Raw genomic sequence first — 15,179 nt, forward strand, 5'->3', positions numbered from 1 at the left:
AAAGCAAGGGCTCAAAAGGGACTTGTTGACTGACAGATTAACTATTGCTGAGATTCTGTTTCATTGCACTTTTAGCAAGACTTTCTTATGAACTGAAGGAATCATTCAGAAAGATATTAGTTCAACAAATATGTACTGAGAATTACAATGTGCAGAAAAATTGAGTTTTACTATGTACAAAGCCTTTCTACATAGTAATCAGATTTACTATGAGGAGCTAATAGATGAACAAGAAATAGGTCCTCCTCTCTGGGAGCTCGTAGCCTATGGGGGTGAGAAGATAAGTGTTTTGTGTGTGCTACATGACCAACTGTGTGCCAGGCCTTGTGCCAGTCAGGGCACTTTCATCGTTAAAAATAATCCTAATAATAGGACCTCCGAGTTGGCCCAGTGGTTAAAAACCCACCTGCCAGTGCAGGGGATGCAAGTTTGATGCCTGGTCTGGCAGGATTCCATATACCAAGGGGCAACTAAGCCCATGCGTCAAAACTACTGAGCCCACACGCCGTAACTACTGAAGCCTGCGTCCCTAGAGTCCATGCTCCACAACAAGAAAAAGCCACTGCAATGAGAAGCCCATGTAACACAACTAAAGAGTAGTCCATGCACAGCAACAAAGACCTAGCACAGCTATAAATAAATAAATACAAATTTTAGAGAATAATTGTAATAATAGCAAACATTATTGAACCCTGATACACATCAGGCACTGTGCTAAGCCCTGTACCTGGGCTAACTCCTTGTGTCTTTATCACAACTCCATGGAGGAGATATCATCACTGTCTTCAGGATGAAGGCATCTGAACCTCAGGGACATTTAGTAACTCACCCCCAGGCACATTGTAAGTGGGTGACAAAGCGGGGATTTGCATTCAGCTCTATTTGCCCCACCACATATACACATTCAGCTCTGACACACCTGAGAGAGAGTAGGTCAGAGGAGAGAGTCAGGAAAAAATCTGAATGATCTCAAGAGAGGGGGAGGTGGGACTTCCATGGTGGTCCAGTGGCTAAGACTCTGCACTCCCAGTGCAGGGGGCCTTGGTTTGATCCTTAGGGAATTAAATTCCACAATGCTGCAACTAAAGATCCTGTGTGCCACAACAAAGACCCAGTGCAGTCAAATAAATAAAAAAAAAATTTTTTTTAAAAAGAGAGATGGGGAGGCCCTGCCAGAGGAGGCTTCAAGGGAGGCTTCCTCAAGAGGATACCATTTGAGATGGTCCCCAAAGAGTGAGCCGCCAGCAGAGGGTATCCAGTCAGAAAGAAAAGGTCTATTGGGGTAACTGCTCCACAACTTTAACTGTATGTTTGTTACAAACAAGTTGCCATTGGAGGCTCTGAGTGGTGAGATCGGGCTGTGCATCAGACAGACCTGGAGATGAATCCTTTCTCTCCCTGTTACTAGTTGTGTTGATCATGCACAAGCCAACCAACCTTTCCAAGCCTTGGTTGTCTCATCTGCAAAATGGACATAACAGTGATAATTATACCACTGGGGGTTTTATTGTAAGTGTTTAATCACATACGGGTGTAAAGTGTCTAATACTGTCCTTGAACGATGATGATGATGATGAACAACGATGATAATGATGATGGCGATTGGTGCCACACTTCCATTCTGATGAATCTCTATTTAAAAAAAGAGGCCCACTTTTTCAGTTCCCTTCTAGTGTCTAATCATCCTGGATTTGGACACTGAGCAAATGAACAAGTGGGCACTCTGAGCCCAGGGGGAAGAGGTGCCTGGAGACAGAAGGGCATTGGTGTTCCACACAGTGGTCAGAGGGGGCATGAAGGAACAGAGGGGGCAGAAGAACGATGGCTGTCTCCTTACAGTGGCAAGGGCAGCTGTAGTGTCCTGAGAGTCGGAATGATTGAAGGACGAGCCAGATACTTTCAATTACATCTCTCACGGGCCTGTCATGACAGCCTCACATGGTGTTCTGTTTTACTGATGAAGAAACCAGGAAGCAACGGGCCCAAGGTCTCAAAGCTGGGAATTGGCTGGGCAGGATTCCCAGGCAAGGCCACCTTCCCACCTCCAGTCTAGCCTGTCTGGGCCAGGCTGGGCTAACAGGTTAGGGGGTGGGTTCAGGAGTCCAACAAGTGGCCTGGCCCAGTGGCTGTCTGGAGTCTGTCTCCTCCTCTCCGCCCATCAGCCTGGGCCATTACAGGAGTCTCACATCTGGACTATTTCTCCATCCCTCTCCTCCCATCTCGGTTCACACCTCACTCAGGCAAAGAAACGCAACTGACCATGTTCTTCTGTGGTATAATAACCTTCTGTTACCCACAAGCCTGCCTCTCACACTGGTCAGTGCTCTCAGCAGAGGAGGCAGCCATCTTTCTGAAGTGATGATTACTCTTGTTTTCAAGTTATATCAAATACATGCTGTCAAGTGGAATGCAAAATGTCCAGGTATTTTTCTCAGAGGAGGAGCTGTTTTGGGTGAAGCCTCAAAACAGATGTGTGTACATTGGTGGGGGCATTCTTCATGAAACAATTTCACCAGCCTCAGAGGTAAGAAACTCACAGTCTGTTCCAGCAAGCCCTGACACAGTGGGGCCCACTGCCTTTCTGGTTGTGCTTCCCTGACACCTGGGAGTGCTCTATACTCCAGTCAGAACTATCTTGAGGTCCCTTACAGCAGAGTGACCTGCTGCCCCTCTGAATAGAACTGTCTTCCTATTCACCCTCTGCTACTTTTTAACCTGAAAAACTCCTAGTTATAGTTTAAGTCTAATTTCACATCCTCTCCTCCAAGAAGCCCTCCTGGATTCCACCCCTCCTTGCAGTGCTCCCCTCCCAGCATCTTGCTCTCCCTTCTTGACAGCTTCTTACCATAGTCTGCTGTGACCTCCACTTTGAGGCACCCTTTCCAGGTTAGGAGCAAATTGAGGTCAGGGAGTTCACCATGAATTCGGCCTTCCTTGTTCATTCAGCACACACTAGGAGCCCCTCTCTGTGCCAGGCTGTGAGCTCTGTGTAGGGACAACTCAGCACGTCCTCAGAGGAGCTCTGACCCCAAGTAGAGACAAACTGTCCACGCACATACTGATTGGTATATTAAAACCAGCAAAAAGCAAAACCTCTTGCTGAACCCAACATGGCCAGGCCTTCTGCTTAGGGGTGAGGATCCAGAAAAGAGCCAGACCTGTGCCTACCTGCAAGGGATTCCCAGTCTGACCAGTGGCCAGTGGAAACCACTAAGCTTACAGTGAGTCTTAAGCTTATGGCTGTGGGGCACCAAGGCAAGTGACTTTTGCTTTATTGTGGATGACAATGAATGAATGAATGAATGTTTTTTTCTCTTTTAGGGAACTTGTGAGGTTTGTAACCATGAATGGGCTCTGTAAATCAAGGCACCCAATAAATGACTGATCAGTCAATCAAATGAGATGTCACCCATGAGGTGGCTAGCAGCAAAAGGGCTATATTCTGGTCTCCACAATCCTGGACTTTCTCAAGGGGGAATAAATCTACTCTGACCACGGCCAGCTAGAGCGGACCTGCAGCTCTTGGCTGCAGAGCCTCCTGCAAACTCCCAGTAAAAGGCGGCAGTTCTCAGGCCTGCCTCCCAAGAGGGTCGTGAGCATTAATTAGTTACCATTGGTAAAGTGCTCTGAAGACGTGCGGGTGTATAAACACGGCAACTCATTAGGCCTCTCCACACCATGAGGCTCTACAATCGGGAAGAGCTAATTGAGAAATAATTAACACCTCAGGGTGCAGAGGACGATGCCTGGCTTTTCTAGGATTGGAAGGGATGTAATAAAGTGCATGGAGAGCAGGAAGAATTATAAGGCTACTTCAGATCCCAAAATATACTAAAGATTATTTGCCTTCTGCCCCCAGGGAAGAGTGCGGGGACTGTTGCCCCAGTAAAGCCTTTGGGACTTCATTCCTTGGGAAAGCCCAGAGCACAGTGCTGGGCTGCAGAGGCTGAGTGATGCTCTTCATGCAAAAAAGCCCAGGTCCAGCTCAGGTCTGTCCAGCTTCTAGCATGTGAGCAGATGCCAGGTGTGGAACTCATCAAGTGGTATTTTCCTCAGTTGTAAGACCCAGGTGATGACGTGTCTATCATCCTCCTGCCCCAGCACCAGTGTGTCTGATGTCCTTCCTCTACGTCAGCAGATCTAGCCCTGGCTTCGTGTGGGGGGAACTATAAGTATTGACCATGGGGGACTATAAGTATTGACCAGCATCTTGGGGCTGGGACTGGAGGGCACACAGTGATTCCCAGTTCAGTCAAAGTTAAGAATCATTGCTTTGGTTTGTGTATCAGGCACTGTGTTGGGAGCTGTAGAAAACTGAACATGTAAACCCTACCACGCTCAATGCTCCCCTCACAACAGCTCATCATTCCTGATTCAATGCCTGGGAGTGTCCTGGACATTCCACTCCACTCTCACTGCCATTCTTGTGCTGCCAAACCTCACCCATCCTTTAGGCTCGGTTTGAAGCTCACCTCCTCAGGGAAGCCCTCCTTCCCTGTGTCCCCACAGGACTGTTCTCTGCCCTATTACAGCACTGATCACACAGTGTTGTTCCTGGCAGATCCTGGTGGGCTGAGGGCTTCTTGGGGGCAGTATCAGAATCACCAGGGTCTTGCACTGGGTCTGGTATCTTTTAGGCTCTGAATATACTGTAACAGTTATAAGTTTGATAGAGTTATATGATATGCAACTCCCACCTCAGGGCATTTGCACTTATTGTTCCCTGTGTCTGGAGCATTTTTCTCCCAGATATCTGCAAGTCTGTCTCAACTCCTTCAGGTCTTTGCTAAAAGGTCACCTTCTCCCCCAAACTTCCCCTGATCCTCCTGTTTTAAATGGTAACCACTCAGCCAAGCCTTTCCCTTCTTTAATTAGTTTTTCTCCATAGCATTTAAAACCATCTAATGGGTCCTGTCTTTATACAAAATTGTTATAATTAGTTTATCATGGAGTTTTTACATTAATTTTAAAAATTCAGGGATTGACATACTACTATATACAAAGTGAAAGTGAAAGTGTGAGTCATTAAGTCTGTCTGAATCTTTGCAACCCCAGGGACAGTAGCCCACCAGTCGAGGTGTTTCCCTGGTGGCTCAGATGGTAAAGAATCTGTGTGCAATGCAGGAGACTGGTTTGATCCCTGAGTTGGGAAAATCCCCTGGAGAAGGGAATGGCTACCCACTCCAGTACGCTTGCCTGGAGAATTCCACAGACAGAGGAGCCTGGTGGGCTACAGTCCACGGAGGCACAAAGAGTTGGACACTACTGAGCGACTATATGTAAAGTAGATAACTAGTAAGGAACTACCACATAGCACAGAGAACTCTACTCAATACTCTGTAATGAACTATATGGGAAAATAATCTAAAAAAGAGTGGATATATGTATGTGTATAACTAATTCACTTTGCTGTACATCAAAACTAACACAACCTCGTAAATCAACTATACACCAATAAAAATTTGAAAAATAAAATGTAATTGTATTAAAAAAAAACCACTGGTCTTGATCCCTGAGTTCTTTGACCTCCCCTTAAAGTTCACCATATTGGATAATTGACAAGAATGTAAGCTACACTGAATGCAGGGAACTTTGTCTTTTTTGTTTACTATTCCTCGTTTCTACAAGCGGCTGGTACCTGCTTGCTGTTGTTCACTCAGTCGTGTCCGACTCTTTGCGACCCCATGGACTGCAGCACGCCAGGCTTCCCTGTCCTTTGCCATCTCCTGGAGCTTGCTCAAACTCATGTCCACTGAGTCAGTGATGCCATCCAACCATCTCGTCCTCCTCCTGCCTTCAATTTTCCCAGCATTAGGGTCTTTTGGTACGTGGTAGCTGCTCAAAAAATATTTCGTGGAAGTTTGACTTAGTGTCTTTAAGACTAAATAAAATGCCTTATTTCAATTCTTTAAAATTTTAAATTTATTTAAATTGAAAGCCTGTAAAATCTTAGGGCAGATTCGAAGCCGCATTGCCCATTGTTGTCATAGTTACACACTCCCCATCGGTTCTCCCATTCAACATAGAGGCGGGCCCTGGGCTCCAGCGCGGGAACACCAGACTCCAAAACCTACCAGATCGGCCTTGATCATAGAGTTACACCTCCCTCAATCCTAGAGGGCACTTCCGGGACGGTGATTTACTTATTGCTGCCTAGGCCAATCTACGAGCGCGGTCTCTCTCCTTGGCTAAGTTTCCGGCAAACCTTTCACTGGAGTCGAGTGGGGTGGGGCCAGGCCCCGAGAGCGCGGCTTTGTGATTGGTGGGAAGGGTAAGGGGCGGGCTTTCGCCACCACCCGCCTTGGCGCAGGCGCGGTGGTTTGTGTGGCGGTGTCTGCGCGGGCGACGTTCCCTGGGACTACGGTTGGTGAATGGGGATACCAGTTAGGGCTGACGGACGGGCGGGACACTGCGGAAGAAGAGAGGGCTCGGTTCTGGGCGCGGAGCCCGAGGACTCTGGTGTCAGTTTTGCCACGTGCTTCCCGTCCCTAGATTGGGGCGGGGTCACAATCACATAAACTCTTGAATAATTTTCGTTTCTTAGTCTGTTTCCTCCATTGTGAAATGGCAGGACTTCCTTATGTGCCTCGGGTCTTTGTGACCAGTAACTTGTGAGAAATACAAGTTCTCTGCCCACACCCCAGACCTACTGACTCAGAAACTCTGGCGATGAGGCCCCACAAGCCCTCCAGGTGATTCTGATGCTTGCTGAAATTTCACAGCTGCTGAGCCACTGTAATGATGGGGGTCGACTTGAGAGAAGTCTTGGAGACAGACTCACTTGCTTGAGGAGTCGTCCAGGGTGAAGGAATTTCTGGCTTGAGCCACGGGCCTGAGGTGGGACTTTTAAGTGATGGTTCCAGGTGTGAACCACATGTGTCCTGCCTCCAGGGCCTGCAGTTTTCCAAGCAGGCATACTAGGGCTCTGTGGCCATGCCTCCCAGCTGTCTTCAGGTCCTGGGCCACAAAGGAAATGATAATATTTGTATAGTGCCCAGGGGAAGTTGTTGAAGCTGCTGAAAGTTGGAGGGGACCAGCTGAAGGATTGAGGCTGCTGAAAGCGGGAGGGAACCACCTGGGGGGATTTGAGCTTCCCAGAGCTGAGGGGAATTAGTAACCTGTTCTCAGCATACTGCAGGAGAGCTTTTGTTCCGTGGGGTGTGCTGATGATTAGGGGTGCTCACTGAGTTTGGCAGTGTAAATCAAGAACCTTTAAAGAGTTTATATCCTTTTGCATCTGCAAAATTGGTAGCTGTCATAGAAGTTTTATTGGAGGCCAATCTGTGCTGACTGCTGCAGGGTGTCGGATCACAGTTAACACGTATTTCTTAACACGTATTTCTGCTCGACTCGTTTTTCTTCAGGCACAAGTGCACCCCTGTGCCGGGGTGTCATGGAAGGGCTGCTGACAAGATGCAGAGCACTGCCCTCCCTGGCTACCTGCAGCCATCAACTCTCGCAGTATGCTCCTCAGAGGTTTCACCACTGTGGCCCCGGGAGAGGGAAGCGCTTGGTGCTGTCCCACATGTTCCAGCCCCAGAAACTTCGGGAAGACCAGGTGCTCTCTCTCGAGGGCAGATCTGGTGACCTGACCTGTAAGAGCCAGCGGCTGATGCTGCAGGTGGGCCTCATCCACCCGGCAAGCCCCGGATGTTACCACCTCCTGCCTTACACTGTCCGCGCCATGGAGAAGCTGGTGCGGGTGATAGATCAGGAGATGCAGACCATCGGGGGACAGAAGGTCAACATGCCCAGCCTCAGCCCAGCAGAGCTCTGGCGAGCCACCAACCGATGGGACTCAATGGGCAGGGAGCTGCTGAGACTTAGAGACAGACACGGCAAGGAATACTGCTTAGGACCAACCCACGAGGAAGCCATTACAGCCCTGGTCGCCTCCCAGAAGAGACTGTCCTACAAGCAGCTCCCGTTCCTGCTGTATCAGGTGACGAGGAAATTTCGGGACGAGCCCAGACCCCGCTTTGGTCTTCTCCGCGGCCGAGAGTTTTACATGAAGGACATGTACACCTTCGACTCCTCCCCTGAGGCCGCCCAGCTGACCTACAGCCTGGTGTGTGATGCCTACAGCAGCCTGTTCAACAGGCTGGGGCTGCGATGCGTCAAGGTCCAGGCCGACGTGGGCAGCATCGGGGGCACAGTGTCCCACGAGTTCCAGCTGCCGATGGACGTTGGAGAGGATCGACTTGTGCTGTGTCCCAGCTGCCACTTCTCTGCCAACGTGGAGACTCTGGACTCATCACGGACCAACTGCCCTGCTTGCCAGGGGCCACTGACTGAAACCAGAGGCATCGAGGTAGGGCACACGTTTTACCTGGGCACCAAGTACTCCTCTGTTTTTAATGCTCAGTTCACTAATGTCCACGGCAAGCCCTCCCTGGCTGAAATGGGGTGTTACGGCTTGGGCGTGACACGGATCTTGGCCGCTGCCATTGAAGTTCTCTCTACAGAAGACTGCATCCGCTGGCCTGGCCTCCTGGCCCCTTACCAAGTCTGCCTCATCCCCCCCAAGAAGGGCAGTAAGGAGGAGGCAGCTGCAGAGCTCGCGGGGCATCTTTACGACCGTATCACAGAGGCGGTGCCACAGCTCCAAGGGGAGGTCCTGCTGGATGACAGGACTCATCTGACCATTGGAAACAGACTGAAAGATGCCAATAAGTTCGGCTACCCCTTTGTAATCATCGCGGCCAAGAGGGCCCTGGACGACCCTGCACATTTTGAGGTTTGGTGCCAGAATACCGGAGAGGTGGTTTTCCTTACCAGAGAGGGAGTCCTGGAATTACTGAGCCAAGTGCAGGTTGTCTGAACCACCCCCTGGACCCCTCCCACTGCATCTCACAGCCTTGGTGTTCACTGAAATGCTGCCTTTCCTGTACTGCTTTCCGGGGCTGGTCTCCCCAGAAACAGAGCAGCTTGTGGAAGGTGAGACCGTGTTAGGAAAGCCAGTTGTAGTCATTTGTTCGGACTATTTGTATTTAAAGTTGTTAACTTGATCCCTTTGTCTGGACTGGCCGTGCCGCCACATACCCTATCTTTCATATTCCACTGTGGAAGCTTCTGTTTGGAGGTAGTGGCTGGAAGGAGCCACTTTGTCATCTTGGCCCTCAGGAGAGTCACTTCCCTTCTCTCAGCAGTTTCCTACACCACATGTAGGTTGGGGGCCTCCTGATGGCCGGTACCCTCCCAGCTCCAGCAGTCTGACCTTGGGCCTCTTGCTGCATTCAGTCCAGAGAGGCAGCCTGCCAGCCCTCCTCCTCTGAGAAGTGGGCTGAGGGTCTGGGGACAAGAATCAGGACACCTGGCTGCCACCGACTCACCAGTGACTTGGACACGACCCCTCCCCTGCTGGGGCCTTCGAGTTTCCCCATCTGTGATGTGAGAAAATGGAACTAGATCTGTAAAGTCCTCACAGCTGACTGGCTGGTTCCTCGAGAGGTTCATGACAGGCAGATCTGGTTCCTCTGATTCTCCATTGTTTAAACTACCCGGAAAGTTAAAACAATTGGCTAATGGCCCCCAAACCACCTCCAGAGACCTGGCTCTCCCTCTTGAGTTGGCCTGGCACTGAGATCATGTTATATTGATTGAATAAAGTCAGACTGTTGGGGTGAGGTTTGCATGTTAATTGGAAACAGTGGTAACACCTGCCAAGTTAACAGTGCAGCAGCTTCTTGCCTGGAAACTCCTTTTTCTACTTCTCCACTGGATAAAAGAAAAAATCGTGTGACTGGAAAATGCGTGTTATACCATTTCTTCCCTCAAGTGTCTGCAGGCTTCCAGTGCTACAGTGACTGCCCTGGCTGCAGAGTTGGATCCTAGAGCCCTGCATGATGGAGGTGAATTATTAGTAGAGGGTCACTGCCTGAGTGCTGGGGAGAACTGGCAGTGAGCTTGAGCGTTCATTGCTCTTGCCCCCAGGAGCAGGAACAGCTTCTCCATCCTCGGCCCCTGGTGTCACGGCTTGTCCATACCTAAGGAGAATCTTTCAGGGCTAAGCTCAAAGCCATCACCTCCTGAAACATGCTCGGCAGCTCCTGGCAACGGTTTCTGTCTTTGGCATCCCCTGTCTCTCCTACTAGCACTGACACCCTTATCACTCGGCGCGCACAGCTCACTGTATGGCTGCTAGCCTCTTGTCATTGACGGTCAGCTCCCTGAGGCTGGGGTCCTAGGCTGACTCCTAGTGTACTGAAGTGTTGTCTTGGCCTGTTGTTCTGTCTGCCAAACAGCTTCCCAGCAGCTTGTGACCACTGATCCTGCCAGAGTAACCTCACCCCCAGCACACACCATCAGGGTTCCTAATGACTGTAGACACCAGGCCCTAATGACTCCCAGGCTACCAGTGGGCTCTGGGCCAGCATTCAGGCCAGGAGACGGGATTCTGAGAGCAAACCTAGAGAGACTGGATTGTAATACAAGGCTTTTACTCTTGGGTGCACAATGGAATCCCCTGGGTCCCACCCCAAGGTTCTGTTCTGGAGTGTGGCTTGGGCGTCAGCAGTTTTAAAAATCCCCCTGATGATTCTAATTCGCCAACTTTGTGGAGCGTCCTCTGAGCCCACATTGCACAGTTGAATGTTTGAGTCATTTCAGTTGTGCATTATCAGGTTGACGTGAGCTCTCTGCTTTCAGCACTTATATATGCCGTGTTCAGATCTTAAAACTGTGCAAGGTAAGTGCTGTGAAATCCTCATTTTACAGATGAAGAAACTGGAAGCACCATTTAAGCAGTTTAAGAATGCACAGCTATTAATGTATCAGAGCTAAAATCTGGGTACTGACCAAAACCTGTGCCTGTCTCACTATAGTGCACGGCCTCTGCCTAGACAAAATGATTGCAGTAAGTAAAATGGATTATGTGTGTCTGATCAACTTAGCCTGAAGTAGAGAAATTAGAATTACGTGCAAATGAGCACTTTAAATATTTTTTTAAATTTAAATTTGTGCTTCATAAGCATACTTTATGGAAGGCTAGCCTAATGTAAGAATAAGCACTTCTAAAAATCAGCTTCAGGGAATAGAGAACTAGTTAATTTAAAACTCTCATAAATGTGTATGATATGGAATGATTTTAGAGTAAGGTAGAATCATGGAACTTTAGGACAGGAGAGCTTGCAGCCTGCTTGTCCAGCCCTCACTTCACAGATGGGAGACAAGCCTGCAGTGGGAATTAACCTGCTGCAGCCCATCTGACTGGCAAAACTGCCTGATTGCAGACCAGGTGCTGCATCTCCTGAATTAGGCTACCTTGGGTAAATCTTGTTGCCGGGAGTGACAGCTGGTTGAGTCAGCGTTTGAGCTACAGGGGCCTTTAGGTTTGAAAGAGATACCCATTTTCCAAGGGAGAAGCATACAAGGAACACAGTGATTTGCTCAACATCCAGCTGAACTGAAACCCAGGTGTCTTGATGACTTATCCAGTGTTTTTTGCGGTAGCCAGGGGCAGTATAATTTGGTGGAAAGATTAGGACCTTGAATAGAGAATCAGTTCTCCACTTAGCAGGTATATGATCATAGACAAATAACTCGTCTTTTGTGCATCTCAGGTTCTTCATCTGTGAGATGCTTTCACAATGGCACCTAGGCCTCCTTGGGTTGTCTGAGGGTTGGCTGAGCTGACTTATGTGAAAAGCTTAACCCCTAGTGTGCTCTCTGGAACCATGATGACTTGCATGGGATGACTTAGGAAATAATCCATTGGGAGCTCAGGTTCTGCTGTTAACATTGAGACCTGGGTTTGTTTTTTTGTTATGTTGCTTCACAACTTTCCTGGGGAGTGGCACGAACAAGAATTAAGTAACATCTGCAGAATGGTTCCATCTCCTTAGAGGAAAGACAGAAATATTCAAACCATGTACATTCCTCTATCCTTTCTGAACTTGCCAACATTACTTCTTGCCATAAATTGATGAAATGGGGTTGCTGGCAAAATAACAGGTACAGGCTGTATTATCATTGCTCATTCCTTGGGGAGATGGAGAAGCAACTGGCTGGGAAATATTTAACAGAATTAATACTTGGGGACAAAGGCTGGTGCATAACAAAACCACTGTAAATCAAGCTTAGAATGTAAATCAAGGGCTCCGTTAATATTCGGTGTTTTAATGGAAGAAACACCTGCTGGGCTATCAATAAAGGAGCTTTGTGGAAATCTTGAAATTGTCATTTCCTTAACTACTTGAGCGCCAGGCCTCTTCACAGTTTCCCCTGTCCATTTCTACTCCTAGAGGCCAGGATGCGTTTTAGAATTTGTTTGCATCTAAGGGCACACATGACTTTGAGAATTAGGAAAAGAATTTAAGTTTTCTATAATGTGGAAATTGGGGACAAAAGCATTTTTATGATGTTATTGCAAAATTTTGGGAGAAGATTGAAGTATTTCATTTAATTTAAAATAATAACGTAGAGCACAGTGACCCAGACAGAGAGACTACTGTCAGACTGCCTGGGCCATTTAGCAGCTGTGGGACCTTGTGCAGGACACTTCTTATGCCCGTTTCCTGACTGGGAGAACGGGGACAGCAGGGCCTGCTCACAGCAGGTGCTTGGGAAGTGTAGCTGCCCTTCTGGAAGGTTCTGGCGGGCAGTGCGTGTGGCCAGCACAATGGGGTGGGCACTTTCAGGCTCCGACGTTCAGGCACCACCTCCATGCAGGGGTGGTGTCCACTCATATTAAGCCAGCAGCTCTCAAGGTGCTAATGAGCTTGTGATCAAAACCTTGTAGGGCTGGGAGAGTGGGGTGGAGGCACTTACCGGTTAGCTGTTAAGCCCGTGGGCTGAGGGGAGTGCCATGGGCAGGACGTTGGCTGCTGGCAAGGGTTTCAGCAGACTGAATTCTTCTACCCAGGCAGACATGTCAGAGACATTGCAGGTCATACTGCCAAACTTTTACCATAACCTTGGAGTGAGCAGGCAAGGGCCTCTGGTTTGTTGCCAACCCCTGGAAGCAGGGGCCCAGTCTTGCTACTGTTAGTATCTCCTGAGGGACTGAGGGGAGTCCTGAATTCAAGTCGTGACTCACCCTTCACTAGCTAGCTGGCACTGTAAGCTACTTTCCTCTCTATGCCACTTTTCTTCTCAGTAAAATGGTGCCTTGCCTCCCAGAGATTGGGAAGATTGAGCCATCCACACGAAGCTCCTGGAATGCTCTCTGGCACACCTAAGTGCCCGGTACATGGCAGTCATTACTACTAAGCCTGGGAGCATGTGTGCTACCCCCGGAATATGCCCTTGCAAGGCTCCTGCCTTAGCCTGAAGTCCCTCCCACCTCACCAATCCCTTCAATTGAAGGGCCCACATCCCCTATGTGTGGTGGCCTCCCTCCACCTCCCACCCCCGGTCTGTGCAGAATTCATCACTCCTTCCTGTGTCATCAGTAATTGTTATACACCTGCTGGGTGCTGAGGAGGTGCTGTGCTAGGGCCTGGCAGGGCACAATGCAGAGTTCAGCGTACTTGACTCAAGTTTCCAGAGAAGTGGGAGCAGCCATTCAGTGATCAAGTACAGGGCAGTAAGCAGAGAGGGCTCATGGGATGTGTGGTAAGAGGCCGGCCAGCAGGGCTTCCTGGAGGAGGCAGCTGGACCTGATGGAAGGTCCTGATAGGTATTAAATAAAGGGAGAAACAGTGGGAACGGAGGGAGGGGAAGAAGTGAGAGTCTTCCAGAGGGAACAATGTACAAAAGCCCTAAGCTAAAACCATGGCAAGACTGGAGAATAAAATTTAATGTCATAAACTCTTGGTATGAGGCAAGCTGTGTTCCATGTGCTACACACAGATCAATTCATTGAATTCTCACAGCATCTGCATGAGGAAGGTGCCGTTATCCTCAAGTTGCATATAGGACTGATGCCTGAGGCCACTCAGCTAGTGGGTCACGGGGCTGGAAGTAGAAAGCAGATAGCCGGGCTCTAGAGCTGATACTCTCACTTCTGCACCCTCCTACCATAGCTGAACTGAGGCCAGGATGGCTCGGCTGAGGCTGGAGATGGAGGGAGCCACAGAAATGGTAAAGGGCCAGACACTGACGGGCCTTGAGTGTCACACCAAGAGTGCAGCAGGGGCACAGACAGACTGTGGCTGCATTTCTCTTTATTGGAGAGTTCTCAACCCAGGGTTAGGTTTATGACACCCACTCAACAGTATGACCCTGAAGGCAGAAGCTACCTGATACCTTGCCCTTGGTTCAGTTCAGTCGCTCAGTTGTGGCCAACTCTTTGTGACCCCATGGACTGCAGCACGCCAGGCCTCCCTGTCTATCACCAACTCCTGGAGTTTACTCAACACTCATGTCTATTGAGTCGGTGATGCCATCCGACCATCTCATCCTGTTATCCCCTTCTCCCACCTTCAGTCTTTCCCAGCATCAGGGTCTGTCAGTTCTTTGCATCAGGTGGCCAAAGTATTGGAGTTTCAGCATCAGTCCTTCCAGTGAATATTCAGGACTGATTTCCTTTAGGATGGACTGGTTGGATCTCCTTGCAGTCCAAGGGACTCTCAAGAGTATTCTCCAGCACCCTAATTCAAAAGCATCAATTCTTTGGCACTCAGCTTTCTTTACAGTCCAACTCTCACATCCATACATGACCGCTGGAAAAACCACAGCCTTGACTAGATGGACCTATGTTGGCAAAGTAACATCTCTGCTTTTTAATATGCTGTGTAGGTTGGTTGCCCTTGGTTGGTGCCCATCAAATGTTGGTAAAGCCAACAGAAGGAAAGGAACCTGAGAAAGGAGGCAGGTAGGCTCTGGAGTGAGATGCTTGGGTTCAGGTCCCAGGTCTGATACTCCCTGGTGAGCCTGTGTGCCTCCATCTTATAAAACTGGGATCCTAGAACTGAGAACGTGGCTTAGGATGAGGGTTTGCACAGTGCTTGCTCTCCATGACAGCCATTTATCGTCTCTCTCTGCCTGCCCTTGTGCACCTCCATTAGTGTTTCATCACAGTGTGGCCTTAAGCCAAGTGTTTCATCACGGTGTGTCCCCCACCAAGTTCTCCAGCTGACACCCTAAATCCACGGAGGTAACCAGACAGGTTGGGGAGGCCCACCTCCATCCCTGACCCTTTGCCCTGAGAAGGGCTACACTCTAGTCTTGTGGGAAGAAGGGTCCCTGGGATGGTGGGAAAGGCTCTGCCTCAAGTTGGGGATGCCAAAGATGCTGGC

At 49.2% G+C, this 15,179-nt stretch overlaps 1 protein-coding gene across 2 annotated transcripts; it reads left to right on the forward strand.

The window, feature by feature from the left end:
• Positions 1-6,301: 6,301 nt before the first annotated feature.
• PARS2 (prolyl-tRNA synthetase 2, mitochondrial) lies at positions 6,302-12,168 on the forward strand. Of its 2 annotated transcripts, none has more exons than XM_061121800.1 (2): positions 6,302-6,363; positions 7,365-12,168. In XM_061121800.1, the coding sequence occupies exon 2, from the start codon at positions 7,394-7,396 to the stop codon at positions 8,819-8,821; it is 1,428 nt and encodes a 475-aa protein (XP_060977783.1). In that variant the 5' UTR covers positions 6,302-6,363; positions 7,365-7,393; the 3' UTR covers positions 8,822-12,168. The 2 variants fall into 2 exon arrangements, with proteins under 2 accessions (XP_060977783.1, XP_060977784.1); XM_061121801.1 differs by lacking the exon at positions 6,302-6,363 and adding an exon at positions 6,376-6,692.
• The last annotated feature ends 3,011 nt before the right edge of the window (positions 12,169-15,179 follow it).

This window comes from Dama dama, chromosome 20 (genome assembly GCF_033118175.1).
Source record: "Dama dama isolate Ldn47 chromosome 20, ASM3311817v1, whole genome shotgun sequence".
Lineage (NCBI taxonomy): Eukaryota > Metazoa > Chordata > Mammalia > Artiodactyla > Cervidae > Dama > Dama dama.